Source organism: Mirounga leonina, unplaced genomic scaffold (genome assembly GCF_011800145.1).
Source record: "Mirounga leonina isolate KUSES-001 unplaced genomic scaffold, KU_Mleo_1.0 Mir_114, whole genome shotgun sequence".
Taxonomy (NCBI): domain Eukaryota; kingdom Metazoa; phylum Chordata; class Mammalia; order Carnivora; family Phocidae; genus Mirounga; species Mirounga leonina.
This window is the reverse complement of record NW_023270265.1, coordinates 7,656,158-7,672,246: the sequence shown is the minus strand read 5'-3', so window position 1 is coordinate 7,672,246 and position 16,089 is coordinate 7,656,158. Positions and strand designations below refer to the sequence as shown.

The window sequence follows — 16,089 nt, the reverse complement described above, 5'->3', positions numbered from 1 at the left end:
GGCCCACCTCAGACTCCAAGAGACATCAGCACTCACACCAACGTGGCTCATTATGGTGGACAAAGCACATTTGTTGGCTTGATCTTCATAAGTCCTGTGAAACCCATGTTAAAATCTCAATTTCATAGATGGGGATTTAAAGGACACGCCCAAGGTCACAGAGCTGCTAGGTTCTAGAGTGGGCCCCAAACCTTCAGACTCCTTGTCCACATTACTCTTTGGAGCATACAATGCATCCAAATGTGTTTGAGGGTAGAGAAGGAACCAGGAGTCACAGTGGTCATTTTTAATCTCCATCTAAAACCCAGCTAAACTGGGGCGCCTGGGTGGCTCAGTCAGTTAAACAGCCAACTCTTGATGTCAGCTCAGGTCATGATCTCAGGGTCATGAGATCAAGCCCCACATCGGGCTCCATTCTCCATGTGGAGTCTGCTTGAGATTCTCTCCCTCTCCCTCTGCCCCTCCCCTCTCTTGTGCGCTCGCTCTCTCTCTAAAATAAATAAATAGAATATTTTCTTAAAAAATTATTTAAAATCCAGCTAAAATAATAAGGAATGTTTTACCCAGGAAAGAAAAGATTTATTTTGGGGTTGTAATAGTTGACATTATTGGCTCAAATTCTCTCTCCTTCCCTGTCTTCACACCCTTCGACACACAGCTTCGCAGTTCCTCACAGGAAAGGAGCAGGATATACTTTCCCACCCTGAACTCTCTGACATACTGTGGCCAATGTTATGAGGTGAAAGTTGACAGTCCTGCTTCAAAGACTAGATTCACAAGCCTAGAATGCCACTTGCTCTCTGGTCGCTGGGAAGAGCATGCCTGGGCTAGCCTGCTGGTCCCGGGGGGAGCGTGGGAGATTCGGGGAGCAGAGCCACCCCCGCTGAGATGTCCAACCAAGAGCAGTTGAGAGCAGAGCCCCCAGCCAACCTTGGCAAAGACTCCCTCACAGTTAAATGGGTGCAGGCTGCCTGTGGGCAGTATGGACAGTAGCTCACTCTCTGGAAGGACATGGGGGGCGGTGTGCACTCAGGGATGCTGTCAGGGAATGCCTCCACTGGGGAAGAGGTTGGACCATACCAATAGTTCCAGACTTTGGGATTTTAGGTATGAAGCAAAGTTATTCTCAAGGGTTTAGAAACCAACATGGGGCTGCTAGCTTTTTGCTTTTCTGAGCAAAGGTAATATATAAAAATAACTACCACTTACTATCACCACCCATTCATAAAAGATAGAACATTTTCACACTACAGTAAAGGAAAGGAGATCATCTTAGAATACGACACAGTCCTTTCCAAGCAAAGACGGTGGGCCACCCTCCATCCATGAGCCTTTTTCTTTTCATTCTGTCACAGATCAATAAAAACTTTGTCACTAAATAGCTCCAGTCTGTGTATTAGCAACTTTCCCGCATGCTTTATGATAGAACTGTCAAGAGAACATGAAATCAGTTACATAAATTACGAGACTTAAATCATGGTTCTGTTTGTTCTGTGACAATATAAAAATTACATTTTTTTCATCAGGGTAGAAAATAAAGCTAGAGATGAATTGGAGCACCTCTGTGGTGCCTTCTCCACCGGCTGCGGCAAGCACTGCAGCTCCCCCGGGGCCCCCGCCCCACCCCCTCCTCCACGGAACTTCGGAGCTGCACTACGCAGGCGCCTAAGATGCTCCTGATGTCCTTCTGTGTTTCTAATGGATGAATGAAAAGGAAAGCAGCAATTCTCAGGGCTACATAACTGGCACCGAAGTGAGAAGCAGGGAATCCCCTGGGACCAGCTTGGGGGATGTGTGTCTCAGTCACCCGTGAATGTTGACGTTTTTCTTTCTGGGCCATAAGGAGCCTCTCCATCCTACATATCCCACAGATACAGATACCTGGTGAAGGGGGCAGGCTACAAGTGGACGGCTCCCGCTTAACTTCACTCATCAGGCCCTCAGGAGACCCACACACCTACCAGACCTACCAGGGCCCAGTGTGGAGAAGCAATGGCTATTCTCTGGGACTGGGAAGACTGGATCTGATCTGGCACTTGATTCCCACCTTCACCCATTCTTTAGGCATTCAGAGAAAATGAACAAGGACCTTAGTTTCACAGGCTTACGTTCAGGTAGGAGAACAGACAAAAGCAAATAACAAGATAAATATCAATTGGGTGAGCACTCTTAAAAAGATGAGCATAGTGAGTTGAGAGAAACTGGCAAAGGCTTCTTTAGGTAAGGATTCAGGAAAGGCCTCTCTGAGAAGGGGATATTTGAGATGAGAAATAAGAATGCATCGTCCGGGCGCCTGGGTGGCTCAGTTGGTTAAGCGACTGCCTTCGGCTCAGGTCATGGTCCTGGAGTCCCGGGATCGAGTCCCGCATCCGGCTCCCTGCTCAGCGAGGAGCCTGCTTCTCCCTCTAACCCTGCCCCCTCTCATGTACTCTCTCTCATTCTCTCTCTCTCAAATAAATAAATAAAATCTTAAAAAAAAAAAAAAAAAAGAATGCATCATCCATGCAAAAAGCTAGGAAAAGAGCAATACCAACCAGATTAAAAGCAAGTGCAAAGGGCCTGGGGCAGAAAAGAAAATGGCTTGTTTGAGGAGGAGGGAAAAAGCCAGAGTTGTGGAAGCAAGGTGGACAAAGGGAGAATTGTGGTATGAGGCTGGAGCAGGAAGCAGGACCCATCATTGGGGGCCCTGTAGGCCCCAGCATGGCATTTGAAATTCATTGCAAATATAAAGGTATTAAGCAAGGGAGTGACAGGATCTGATTTATATTTAAAATATTCGCAGGATGCTGCGTGAAGGGTTAATTGTAGAGGGGCCAGAGTGAAACAGGCAGACCAGTGAAGACATTCCTGCATGAACTGGGTGGTGCCTCTGTGCCCTTTATGACCTTGGACAGTCCCTGAAAAATGCTACATTTCAGCCATCCCACCTGTAGTATGGCTACCACCTACACTCAATAGTTCATAAACTCTTTGGGCTCCTGAAGATGGGATGAAGGTGCACATGGCCTTGCTCGCCCCTGCATGATTTCACTCCAGCTGCCTTTCCTAGAGCTGGAGCCACGCCCACAGCTTGCCTGTGAGGGCCTCCCCATTAGCCCTTAAGAACACACGGTCTCTCGTGCCCATCATGGCACTGAGGGTCATGCTCTCCATCCAGATGGAACTGAGAACACGTGGAGGCTGCTCAGGAAGCAGGTGTGTAGTTCGCATTGCAAGGGGAGACACAGGCCAAGGTGGAGGCTGGCCAAGCTCCCCGGAGGCAGGCAGAAGTGAAGCAAAGGCAGGTCAGGGTCTGATGGATGCTAACTGCAGCCGAAGAGACCCATTCTGACCAGGGGAGTCCTCAGACAAACCTGGGCTCAGTGCTGATAAGGGAGGGAAGACTGGGAGCAAGGCCAGAATGCAACTTATCCAGAGAAACCTGGCAGTCTGGCCAGGCTGCTGGAGAATAAGAAACCATACGGAGCAGAGAAGAGATGTCTCGGGCAAGTCTGTCCTGGATAAGTCAGCACCCAGCAGACCAGCCCGCTATCTGGGGACACATGAGCAAGCTCAGCTTAGATCATCTGAGCCTGGCCCATCCCAGAAGAACTGCCTAGTCGATTCGGAAATTTACAAATAAACAATAAATGCTTATTTGTTTTCAGCTCCTGAGTTTTGGGGTGATTTGTTATGTCACAATAGCTAACTGATACAGAAGAGGTTGATGGCCAGTAACGACTCCTAGCTCACTGTAGCAAGTCTCTGCTGAAATTACAATCCGGTTTCCCAGTTTGAGGCCTCTCCAGGTTCAGATCACTGGACTGGGATCATGAGCTTGAGATATATTCTTGAACTTGACTTTACAAGGCTATCGGTGATATGATGAAAACTTTCTCCCCACTCTGGACCTGTTTCCTTATCTGAAAAATGAGGAGTTAGACACTTCCAGGGAGCCTTCTGCTTGGGTGACTCTGACCTCTTCATTCAGCCATTCTGTCATCTAATCAACAGGTATTTGTTCAGAACCTGCTGTGTGCCAGTCTAAGGCCAGGACCTGGGATGCAGGCTCAGACCACAAGATGCAGGCCCTGTCCACCAAGTGCAAGGAGAGCTCCCTGTCTTGTGAGTATAGAGAAGACGCCTCTGGATGGCCAAGGAGGCTGTGAGTGGGGGCAGTGGGCAAGATCGTGGTCATCCTTCCCCAGCAGACAGAGGGGAACGAATGCACATGCAGAATCCTTGGCGCCTCCAGTCTCCTGGACTCCTGCTCGGAGATGTTTGCCTTGGTCCCTAAAGCCTTGATGAACGCCACTCAGCATTTCAGCTCATGCCCTGGGGAAATCAAACTCTGCCTTGAGCTCAGCACATTCAATGAGCAAACAGAGGGCAGCCATGGGACCTGTCTCCACGCCACTGTCGCCCAGGTGACCCAGGAGAGCCGATCCTTGACCCTGGGAGACTGGCCAGTCTCTGTGGGGGCGGTGCAAAAGTAGCCAAGTCCAAAGTCCTCCACTGCCCCTGATGACAGCAGTCCCTCAGGACCTCCTCCCAACCCCGGAGAGAGGCAGACAGGTGGAAACTGTCTGCCCCAGGGGCCGGGAAAGCCATCCTACCATGGAACCAGGGGGCGATGGACTCAGTGTTCCTCTCAAAGCCAGCTCTGCGAGGCAGCTGCTCCTCCTTAAACCAGCGGACTATGACTTCTCTGGAGACAGGTCTCAGTGGGCGCTCCCAGGTCCTGCTGAGAAGAGAGATGAAGTGTGGAGAGTCCGGGAGGGAGGGGAGGGGGAGGAGGGGAGGGGGAGGGGAGAGGGGAGGGGAGGGGAGAGAAGGCCTCTGTGAGAATGAATCAGCATGGTGCCCACGCTCATGCCTGTGGAGAAAATTAAATGAGTCCAGGTGCATGAAGGCACTTTGCAGATAATAATGCACCAACTAGTATTATTTTTCACAAAAGAGCACTGTTATCCCTTGCTTCCAAAAAAGCCACACAGGTGGGAATGGAAAAGAGGACAGGAGGGGATGTTTGAGGGAGAGAAAAGGCATTTTTTTCCCCTCTAGAATTGCAGAGCACAAACAACAGCATCCATGAAGGAAGACCCTCATGTACCAGGAGCAGCAGACCCACGCACCCGGAGAGGCCAGCCATCAGCCTCCCTCCTGGGGCGGACCGTGTATAAAATGGACGTCTACAGCGTTATTCACTAAGGGCACTGTTGGTCATAACCAAGGATTTCAAACAACTCCAGTGTCCATTAACAGAGTTTTTGATAAATAATTTCTAGCACATCTGCGGAATGAACACGATGCAGTTATAAAAAAAGGAAACCAAACCAGGGTGCCTGGCTGGCTCATTCAGTGGAGCATGGGATGCTTGATCTCGGGGTAGTGAGTTCGAGTCCCACATCGGGTGTAGAGATTACTTAAAAAGAAAATCTTAAAAAAAAAAAAAAAACTAAATAGGGTGCCTGGGTGACTCAGTCGTTAAGAGTCTGCCTTCGGCTCAGGTCATGATCTCAGGGTCCTGGGATCGAACCCCGCATCGGGCTCCCTGCTCAGCGGAGAGCCTGCTTCTCCCTCTCCCACTCCCCCTGCTTGTGTTCCCTCTCTCACTGTGTCTCTCTCTGTCAAAAAAAAAAAAAAAAACCACAACTAAATAAAAATAAATGACTAGCTAAGAATTGACATGAAAAGACCTCCAAAATACAGTTAAATGGAAATAAAAGTCAAGATGCAGAGCCATGTGTGTAATACGCAACCTTTTCTGAAAAACAAAAACAAAAACAAAAACAAAAACACAAGACAGGGCTACGACTTTTCATGTCATCAACTACACAAAGGGACTAGGGGGGTGGTGCATAAAAACACTGAGGACAGTGCTCCCCTGCAGGGTCAGGGAGAACCAAGTAGGTGGAGGTAAGAATGGAAGGCAACCATTTTCCATATTTTTTTTTAAACTTCGTGGTTTGTGAATCATATAAATGACAAGGAAGGGAGGGAGGGAGGGAAGGAGGGAGGGAGGAGGAGAAGAAAGGAAGGAAGAAATGCAGGTATGGTCAGCCCTCTCTAGCCCACAGGGAGAGGGAGAAGGGAGTTATGAATAATCCTAAATCCCAATTAAAGTAAAACTCAGAATGGACTCTTCTGCAGATTAACCAGGGTTCGGGGACCCAGCAGGCACTCACCACGCACCCTCATGGGGCAGTAGTTGCTCAGCAGAGATGGAGGTGTGGGGCACCAACCTCGGGGCTGGCTAAGGTGGGCACAGGCAGAAAGCGGAGAGGCTCCAGGCAGCCTCTTGACCTTGGGTTCTGGCAATGATGGGCAGTCACCTAAGTGCCCTTGCCAAGCCACTCCAGAGACACCATTGTGTGTGAGGACCCTCAGGACTCAACCACGTTCATCTGCAAACCTGTTAGCAGAACCAGGGATGCACCAGCACTACCTATGGTTAGAAAAAGCAGCCAGCCCTGGTTTCCAAGCAGCTGGGCCATATTTAACCCACCTGAGGTCTTATATTACAAGTTCTTGGGGTCTATGGACGTTTAAGAGCTTGAAATTATATGCAAACATTTTTGGGTATTTTCATATGCACATCTTGGAGGGAAGAGGGTATACAGCTTTCTTTAGATTCTCAAAAGAATCCTAGACCCCAAAATGTTAAGACTCCCAGAACTCTGGGGCTATTAGAAATCTCCAACCAGACTCCTCACTGCCCTGCTCTGGCCCCATTACACAGACTTGAACACTGAGGCCCACAGCGGGGAAATGACTAGCTCCAAATTTCATAGCTGTTGGAGCAGAGCAGGGACTGGATCCCCCAGCCACGCTGCATTTGCAGAGTCCCCCAGACCCACCTGACAGGTATGGCAAGGCATGGCGGAGGCCCGGGGCCTGGGAGGTGGTGGTAGAGTCTGGCCTCCTGCTCGTGGCTCTGGCCAAGCTCTCGGAACATGGAGCTGAGGCCGGCGACCGTGCCCTTCTGGATGGCGCGGAGGGAGTGGCGCCGGTACTCGTCCCTGGCGCGCTGAGCTCGGCAGCTCCTCTCCTCGTCTGCGGCCTTGGACCTGCGCACTGGAAAGGGGTGGAGAGCGTGTTCACCCAGACCCACAGCCCAGGCCATACACCCAGCAAGCCAGGACTGGGCCCGGAGACCCGGGACTCACCCAGAGTCTCATGATTCACCTGGATTCACCTACATGGGCTACATGGAGGTTCAGAGCCCAGGAATGGCAGGGCCAGCCCAGCTCCGGCCAGCAGCTCTGGGCTTGCCTGTCACCGTGGAGGTAGAGACACTCATGACAGCTGAGGGTCATCTGCCTGTTCCTGCAGCCTTGGTCCAGAACGCGCAAGCAACCTTTGGATGGAAACATACATCTCTATATGTATTTCTTTCTGGGAGTACTCTGCTTAGAGCAGCTTCTCAAACCATGTGCCCACCGGCCAGCCTCAAGGGCACCTGTCCAGGTGGTCAGCATCTCCAAATACCACTGCCATCCCCAACAGTGACTGTAGGCTTTCTCTGTGCCACGCCCTTGTTCCATGCTTTCCCTACAATATCTCGTTACAGATGATTCCCCCAACCACCCAGGGTGGAGGGCCCATCACTCTTTCTACATCAGAAACTCAGCCTCCAGAAGGTTACATAACTTGTCCCCAAATAAAGAGCTAACAAGGGGCAGAGCCAGCGTGGGAACCCGAGCGTGGCTGGCTCTAAAACCCATGCAGCCATTCCTACCACCTGCACCCTACCTCTCAAGCTCCCTTCCTTTGAAAACCAGGTGTGCCTGACACCAGAGCCCCTGCTCCTTCCTACAAAAAGCCAAAAGAGCACTTAAGACCCCCCCATCCAACCTCCTCATGCTGCTCATGTGGAATCTGAGGCCCGAAGAAGGACAGTAACTTGACCAGCTAGAGCAATGGCCAAGCCAAGCCTGGAGCCATCCTTCCGGCTACCACAGGCTGAGTTGTTGGAAACCCAGGTGTCCTGGTTCTGGTGCCCTTTCTCTGGTTTGCGGTGGCCTTGACGCTGGGTGAGTGTGTTGGAGAGAGAGGATCCTCTGGGAGCTCTGTCACTCACAGACCACAAACTCCAGATGCCCGTCTCTCCAGCCTTCCAGCTTTCTGTGTTTCCCAAGGCAGGGCCTGGTCTCGGCCAAGTGGCCTTGGAAAGACATCTGCGTGTTGCTGCTTCTAAAACCCAAAAGGGAGTCCTGGAACTGGGGAAATGCCAAGAGAGGGAACACAACCTGTTGGAGGCAAGGTCTCGAAGTAAAACCAATTCTTTTGCAGTCTGATTGCATCTCGTCAGGCTCCTACCTGCCTCTAAAATCTAATTCTTTTTGTAGAGAACTCTTGGAGCTGGACATGTTCTCACTGTGCGTGACTGGTGACTGCGTGGGCCCGGGCAGGTCCCCTGTCCCCCCCCCCCCCCCACCGAGTCAACTCTTATCCAGAGTCTGTTCCTGCTCCAGCTCCATTCCACACATGTGTCGCAAACACCTACAACCGACCAACATCAGAGAACTGTGTTCTGTCAGTGTTTAGGAGGATACAAGGTAAATAGCCCTTGTCCTGAAAGAGAGCACTTCTACCTCTCAAGTTAACAAAGACCTTTTCTTATAACAGAACATTTCCCCAGATCTGAGGAAGGCAACATAAAGTCTGTCCCTCAGAAAGATTTATGGAAGTGGAGGTCACATGCAGAGGATCCAGTAGGCTGAGCCCCCCAAGGGCAGGTGGGGGACTTGCTCTGCTTTGTTCACGGCCATATCCCAGCGCCTACATACACAGGTGTCAGTGAATAGACAATGCCTATTCTTGGATGACTGTGCCCAATCAAGTATTTAACCCCGAGCTGGGTGCAGACATAACAAAGACCAGACCCTTCCCTCGAGGCACTCAGAGCCTACCTGGGAAAATAAGACAAATATCTCTAACAAAAAACAATGAAATCTGGGAGAGATAAAGTACTGTCAGGGTTTAGGGGCAGCAGCTCTCATATTCTGTGAGGGAGCCAACAGCGATCCCAGGAGAGGAAGCATCTGGAAAGGTCAGTAGGAGTTTTCCAGAGAGAAGAAGCCATCCCAGGGAGAAATCTAGGTTTGGTGCCCAGCTGGTTCATCTGTACATTCCAGACACTAAGAAGACCATAATGCCTGCCCCGCATTGCCATGGGACGGTCAAAGATAAGGCCAGGATGCCCGGGCATGAGCTCTGCAGCCACTACCAGCAAACTAAACATGCAAGCTGGTGACCTACAAAAGCCAGCGACCTTTGAGAGCTTACAGCCCCTGAGAGACAGTGACACTCAATGACAGGTAGCAGAAGGAAGTCATAGGCAAACTAGGAAGACAGGCTGTTGGAACTCAGCCAGGTGAGGCCCTGAGCCATTGGACACACAGAGACCAAACCCAGCCTCCTAAAGGCCAGCTCTAACCCGGCCATTCTCTTCCTCAAACGCCTTCAGGGGTTCCCAATGCACACAGGATAAAGGACAGCCCCCCTCTCTCCCAGCCCTTAAGAAGCGTCCTGCCTGCCCCACTTTTTCCCCCAGTCCAATGCCTTCTGAGCTCCTCCCCACTCTGCGGTCTGGCTCCGCCGTGCTCCCCACGCTCGGCGGACTCTCCCCTGTGTGGCTGTGCTCAGCCACCCAGACCCGCTGTGACGAGCGGGCAGCCAGGGCAGCCAGAAGGGCCAAGCGCCGACGGCTCCCGGGGGTGAGCGAGCGGCAGAGGCTGAGAGCGGGAAGCAAGCGGGGGCTCTGCCGTGGCCTTGGCCAAGCCTACCTGCTGCCCAGCCACACACGCGCATGCTCCTTATCCACTTATCCCATGCAGACCCTGAGGTGGTTTCCATATCTCCGCGGCTGGGAATGATGCCGCAATGCCCGTGGGGGTGCAGGTTATCTCCCCAGGAGACTGCTTTCATTTCCTCCGGCTAGATACTCAGAAGTGGGGCTGCTGGATCATAGGGTAGTTCTATTTTTAATTTTTTGAGGAAGCTTCATACTGTTTTCCACAGTGGCTGCACCAACTTACATTCCCACCAACAGCGCACACCGGGTCCCTTTCCTGCACGTGCCTGCCACACGCCATCCGGCTTCCCTAGGAAAGTCCTTGAACGTTCAGCCTCTAGGCCTCAGTTTCCCCCTCTGGCAAAATGAGAATGACACAAATGTCTGCCTCACAGAGTGGTCATGGAGGCTAAATGGAACATAAAAACATATGAAGTATTCTGGAAAGGCAGTGTCTTATTCGATCAGGCCCCTGACGTTGATCCTTTCTTCAAATGCCCCATAGCCTGGGTCTGGAGCCAGGCTGCCTAGATTCAGATCCCAGCTCCACGTTCCAGCTGTGTGACACTGGACAAGCTGCTTCATTACGCTGGGCCTGCGTTTCCTCCTACGTAAAATGGACACAACCATAGTCCCTACCTCATAAAGCGGTCATGAGGCTTGAGGGAGCTAATAATGTCCACTTAAAATCATGTCAGGGACATATTAAGCACCATGGTTAAGTGTTAAAATTTTTCCTTTTTTTTTAACAATTTTTTTTAGGATTTTATTTATTTATTTGAGACAGAAAGATACAGAGAGAGAGAGAGAGCTACAGAGAGAGAGAGCATGAGCAGGGGGAGAGACAGAGGCAGAGGGAGAAGCAGACTCCCCACTGAGCCAGGAGCCCGATGTGGGGCTCGATCCCAGGATGCTGGGATCATAACCTGAAAAGAAGGCAGACACTTAACCATCTAAGCCACCCAGGTGCCCCTAAAATTTTCCTTTCCATTAGCCCTGGTATTGCCAAATCCAAACCAGAATTCATGGCCGGTCCAGGAAGAGACACCCTTGCTGGTCGATCACAGGGAATCTGCTCTGGGTCAAGCAGCTTACCCTAAATTGCAAGTTGAAATCTTAAAAAGGTTGCTTTAGTTCCTTCTCAGAATCAGGAATGGATTCAGACTGTATCCCGTGAATCTGCCGCGAAAACCCTCAGCCAAAACTCATGGGGTTTCTTCCTTCTCACCCAGTGAAAATAACCAAAACTCAGAGGAGGAGCCACATTAGGAGCGGCCACAAGCATCTTTTGCCCTGAGCCAGCAAGGGTCAGACTCTCCGCGTGGCCCAGCAGACCCCCTGGCGGAGGAGGTGAGGACCCACACCGAGTCACCTGCTCCCTCCCCCCGCCACGCTCTAGCCCGAGATGATGCCCCGCGGGCCTGTCCAGCAGACACTGAGAGGGCCTGCACTGTGCACAGGACAAAGGGTGAGCACGGCCACCCCCACTTCTGAGGCAGGATCCAGAGTCTCCTCTCTCCTGCTTGTGGGAGATTGAGGCTCATCTCCCAGTAACACCATAAAGACAACTGGGACCGCGGGAACACACCGAAGACTTCAGAAGCAAGGCTGACTTGAGAGATCCAACAGTGGACCAAGCACGATAAGACACCACTTCACACTCATGAGGGTAGCTATTTTTTTTTAACTTGTTTAATTAGAAAAAATAGAAAACAAGTGTCGGCAAAGGTACGGAGAAAGTGGAACCCTTGTGCATTGTTGGTGGGCATGGAGCATGGTGCAGCTGCTGTGGAAAATGGGATAGCAGTTCCAGAAAAATTAAACATACAATTACCATGTGGGCCAGCAACTCCTCTCCTGGAGATATATCCAAAGGAACCAAAAGAAGGGCTTCAGACACATTTTTGTACAGCGATATTCATAGAAGCGTGATTCACAATAGCAAAAAGGTGGAAACAACTCAAATGTCCATCAAAGGACAAACAGGTAAATGCAGTAGGGTATATACACACAGCAGAATATTATCCAGCCCTAAAAGAAGGGGATTCTGGGGCGCCTGGGTGGCTCAGTTGGTGAAGCATCTGCCTTCAGTTCAGGTCATGATCTCAGGGTCCTGGGATCAAGTCCCACATCGGGCTCCCGGCTCAGTGGGGAGCCTGCTTCTTCCTCTCCCTCTGCTGCTCCCCCTGCTTGTGCTCTTGCTCATGCTTTCTATCAAATAAATAAAATATTAAAAAAAAAAAAAAAAAGGAAGGGGATTCTGATCCCTGCTACAACACGGATGAATCTTTAAGACAGTTTGCTAAGTGAATAAGCCAGACACAAAGGACATCGTATGATTCCACTGATACTCCACGTACTGTACTTACAATAGTTAATTGCACAGCGAAAAGTAGAATGGTGGTTCCAAGTAGCTGGGGACAGGGTGGATCAGGGACTTACTGTTCAGTGGAGGCAGAGTTTCAGTTTGGAAAGATGAGAAAGTTCTGGAACGTACTCGATGCAACTGAGCCGTACACTTAAAAGTGGGTAAAGTGGTAAATTTTAAGTTGTGCATCTTACCACAGTTTTTTTAAATGGACATCCTGTAACATTCTGGTTGGTGAGCACTGGGCTGAGAATGAAGAAGCCAGAGCATGGAGGCGCCTGGGTGGCCCAGTCAGTTAGGCGTCCGACTCTTGATTTCAGCTCAGGTCATGATCTCAGGGTCGTGGCACTGAGCCCTGGGGTCAAGCCCCGTGTTAAGTCCCATGTGGAGTTCTGTACTTGGCAGGGAGTCTGCTTGAGATTCTTTCCCTCTGCCCCTTCCCCTGCTCATGCTCACTCTCTCTCTCAAATAAGTAAATAAATCTTGAAAAGAAGAAGAAGAAGAAGAAGCCGCCAGAGCATAGCTAAGTGTCATCATCAGCTAGATGTGTACCCAACTGTGTCCTCACCTCAGCCCTCAATTCTCTCCCATGCAGATAAGGGAGTAGGTCCCTTCCAGCTCTGACCCCCTATCTCAGGGATGCACCCACACCTGCCTGGCCTGGGGCCACCTCCCCAGAACTGAGACACCACTCTCCAGGACTGCCCAGCCTGGAACCCTCCTGCTCAAGAAGAAACCAGGAGTCCCACAGGTTTTGGAGTCCAACCTCTCCCATATCAGACCGGGAAACTTCAGCTGCCTCAGGCTCAGGGGTGTGGAGAGAGCTGGGCATTTGCTTGGCTTTACTCCTGTCTGTCTAGACAGGGACAAGTTTTCATCTCTCTGGGTCTTAGTTTTCCCTCCCTGGAGACAGTACCATCCTTTATCCAAGGGCTACCAAACTGCCAGACTGGTCTGGAATCATGTCCTTACCTGTGCTCAAGATAACACTACTCAGTTCTCCAACACCGAAGAGAAACAACAGAAGTTGGTTTCCCCCCTGGCAGAATCTGCAAGCAGTTACATAGCTCCAGACGTCGAGCCAGACTAGTCACTGCATGCAAGAGGCAGAGTTCTTAACACTCTAACACAGTCGGGCAGGGTGTGCGCATTTATTCAGCACATGCGCACTTAGTACCCGCTCTGTGCCCACTCTGTGCTGCACAAGACCAAAGCTGCGCATTGCACACCTCCAGAGAGCACAGTCCCTGCATGATCATCATAGATTTGGACACATGTAACAATTTTCTGGCAGATGGTAGTGCAGTGTCTTTCTCTAATTTTCACAAGGTCAGCATAACAGCTGGCTGCCAAGCTGGTACTAGGAGACATGGGTACAGCAATGAGCAAGACATTGGCCTTGCTCTCAGAGAGCTCACCATCTAGCAGGGGGACCACGCCAGCAAACCGTGGAGCTGAGTTGGAGAAGGACATCTAAACTGATGCCTGGTGGACACGTGGGAGTCAACCAATGGAGGTCAAGGAGAGGGTCTTCTGGGCAGAGCAGGCTCAGGGGCAGAGGCCGAGGGGCAAGAGGGAGCTCAGGCCTCCCTCCTGGAATGGGTCAGCATGGCTGGAGGGCAGCTCTCTTACAGACAGGGCAAAAGGTGAGGATGCAGAAACAGAAAAGGCCATTTAGGAGACCAATAAATACTGGCTAATTAATTTTAATGCTTTACCAAAGGGTGACTGGAAGTCACTGCCATGTTTTTAGCAGGAGAGCAGGATGCTGTTTCCACCTCTCGAAGATTGGTTTGGCTGCAGTGTTGGGAATGAATCTGACAGGAACAAGAACGAAGGCTTGGAAAATAGAAATATAGGTAGAGCCATGGGGTCAAAGTTCAGATGGTACCAGGACAATGGGGTGGGAGGGTGTAAATTCAAAGAATAGTAAGGAAGTAGAATCCTTACCACTTGGTAAGTTTGGGGATTGATAGTGAGCCAAAAGGAGAGACCAGAATGACAGCCAAGCTTCTGCCTTTGACAGCCAGCTGATAAAGCCGGTTGGGGGGAAGGGGGGGCTTGTTTTGGACATGTTGAAGTGGAGGTGTCTATGGGATCCCAGGAGGACATGAGGTTCTGGAAGATCATTAGCTGCTGCTCGTCATGAGACCCCTCTCTAGAGAACCTGCCCATGGTTCCTTGGGCACTTTCTACCTCTGCCCAGATAGAAAAGAGTACTTTATAGAATTCAGATGATCTAGTTACATCCACAGAGAAACCCAATGCTTCAAAGCAATACCAATTTGTAGTAATGCCTTCGATGAATAATATATAATGTGTCTGAAAATTGAATCATATATACATATATGTATACATACATCATATATATATGTATATGTGTATATACATATATATGTATATATATATAATGAAAAAGCAGCCATAAAGATTTAAATTGTTTATGTGGGCAGTTGTGTTTAACTTCTGCTCCATTTTCTGCTCCATGTGACATTGGACAACTCGAGTTACCATATCTACACTTTATCCCCTCATCTGTAAAATGAGGGGATAAATCATCTGACTTCAGAGGGCTGCTCTGTAAATGAGGTAATGAGATATTACACAGAAAGGTCCTGGACAGCTCTGGCACAGAGCAGAAGTTCATTAAATATCATATATTGTTGTTACCTCTGTCTTCACTGTGAGGTAAGGGGACTGGAACGCCCCTCTAGAAAGGGCCCATCCCACTTAAGGCAGAAAGGGGTGGAGGCAGGGAACTGGTGTAGGGGTAGGGCTGAGTAGTGTCAGGAGCTCTGGTTGGGCAAAGGGGGAAAATGAAAATTTTGTGAAACGGGGAGTCTTCCTGGCCCCGGGGGGAGGACAACAGGCATTCCAGATATTGAAGGCTATGCACACAGGCCCCTGAGGACTCAACCTACTGAAGCAGTCATCACCTGGGGAACGGGTGGGTTTGGCACCAAGAGGATGGACCCTGAGAGATGAGCCTCAGGGAAAGAAAGTGAGGCTCCCCCACAGCTAAATGTAGCCCAAGGGAAGGAGGGCTCTCTCCTCCCTGACTCCAATGCCTCTGAGATCACCGTGAACCGAGTCCCGCTAGCAATTCCTGATGGCTGCCAACAGTGACCCCCGCTGTGGCCACTGGGTGCACCCAGGGGAGAGGTTCCTTAAGACCAGAGTGCTCCCCGCACCAGGGTGAACCCGGGAAGGACTCCTGGGACAACAGAAAGCCTCCAGAGATTCTTGAGCAATTCAAGAGGAGAGAGAAGCCCACGCAGGATATGAATCGAGCACATGGGGACTCCGGCGGGCATTATTCTGAGTAGTAAAACCAAACCTACGTGGCCCTCGGAGCTGGAGGAACGGCCAGTACTGGTTCTGTCCAAAGAGACACTGCACCATTTCCCAGGCCATCAGTGCATAGAACAGGCCCTGCTTTGTGTCAGCTTTCCCTCCAGCCCCACATCCAGCTCTGCCCCACCCCATCTCCCGACCACCCGGCACCTCCCCTGCGGGGTCTGCCTGTCTCCAGCACACGGCATTGTAGAATCACCCATGTTAAACCCAGACTCCAGAGCACTCTCTTTTCTATGAACAAAGAGAACAGAACCAACATAGCTGGACTCCGTCCTGAGCCTGAGCACACATTTTTCTCCCATGGCTCTGAGCACACAGCAAAGGGTGAGACAAGCAGAGTATAAATTGTGGGGAAGGTGCCACCCCAGAATGACATGGTTCAAGGGAAGAGGGGAGGGGTTCATGAGAACACAGTTCCAGTATTCGGAAATAGTATCATTGACCAAGTCATGCAGGCTCTTCTCCAACTCTCTGGGCAACTAGACAGCACCTAACTCCACACTCCTACATGTTTGCAGCTGAGAATTAATTAAATGAATTTCTGCCTGGATTTTCAGAGCTTCTGAGAGGCCAGAGCCTGTTCTAC

At 50.5% G+C, this 16,089-nt stretch overlaps 1 protein-coding gene across 1 annotated transcript in view; it reads right to left on the bottom strand.

The window, feature by feature from the left end:
• Positions 1-16,089, bottom strand: part of SH2D4B (SH2 domain containing 4B) — a 59,498-nt gene that overhangs the window by 24,221 nt on the left and 19,188 nt on the right. Inside the window, exons 4-5 of the mRNA XM_035023104.1 lie at positions 6,840-7,056; positions 4,596-4,720 (exon numbers count right to left, since the gene is read on the bottom strand). Coding sequence (XP_034878995.1) covers positions 4,596-4,720; positions 6,840-7,056 — 342 coding nt within the window. The remainder of the gene's footprint in view (positions 1-4,595; positions 4,721-6,839; positions 7,057-16,089) is intronic.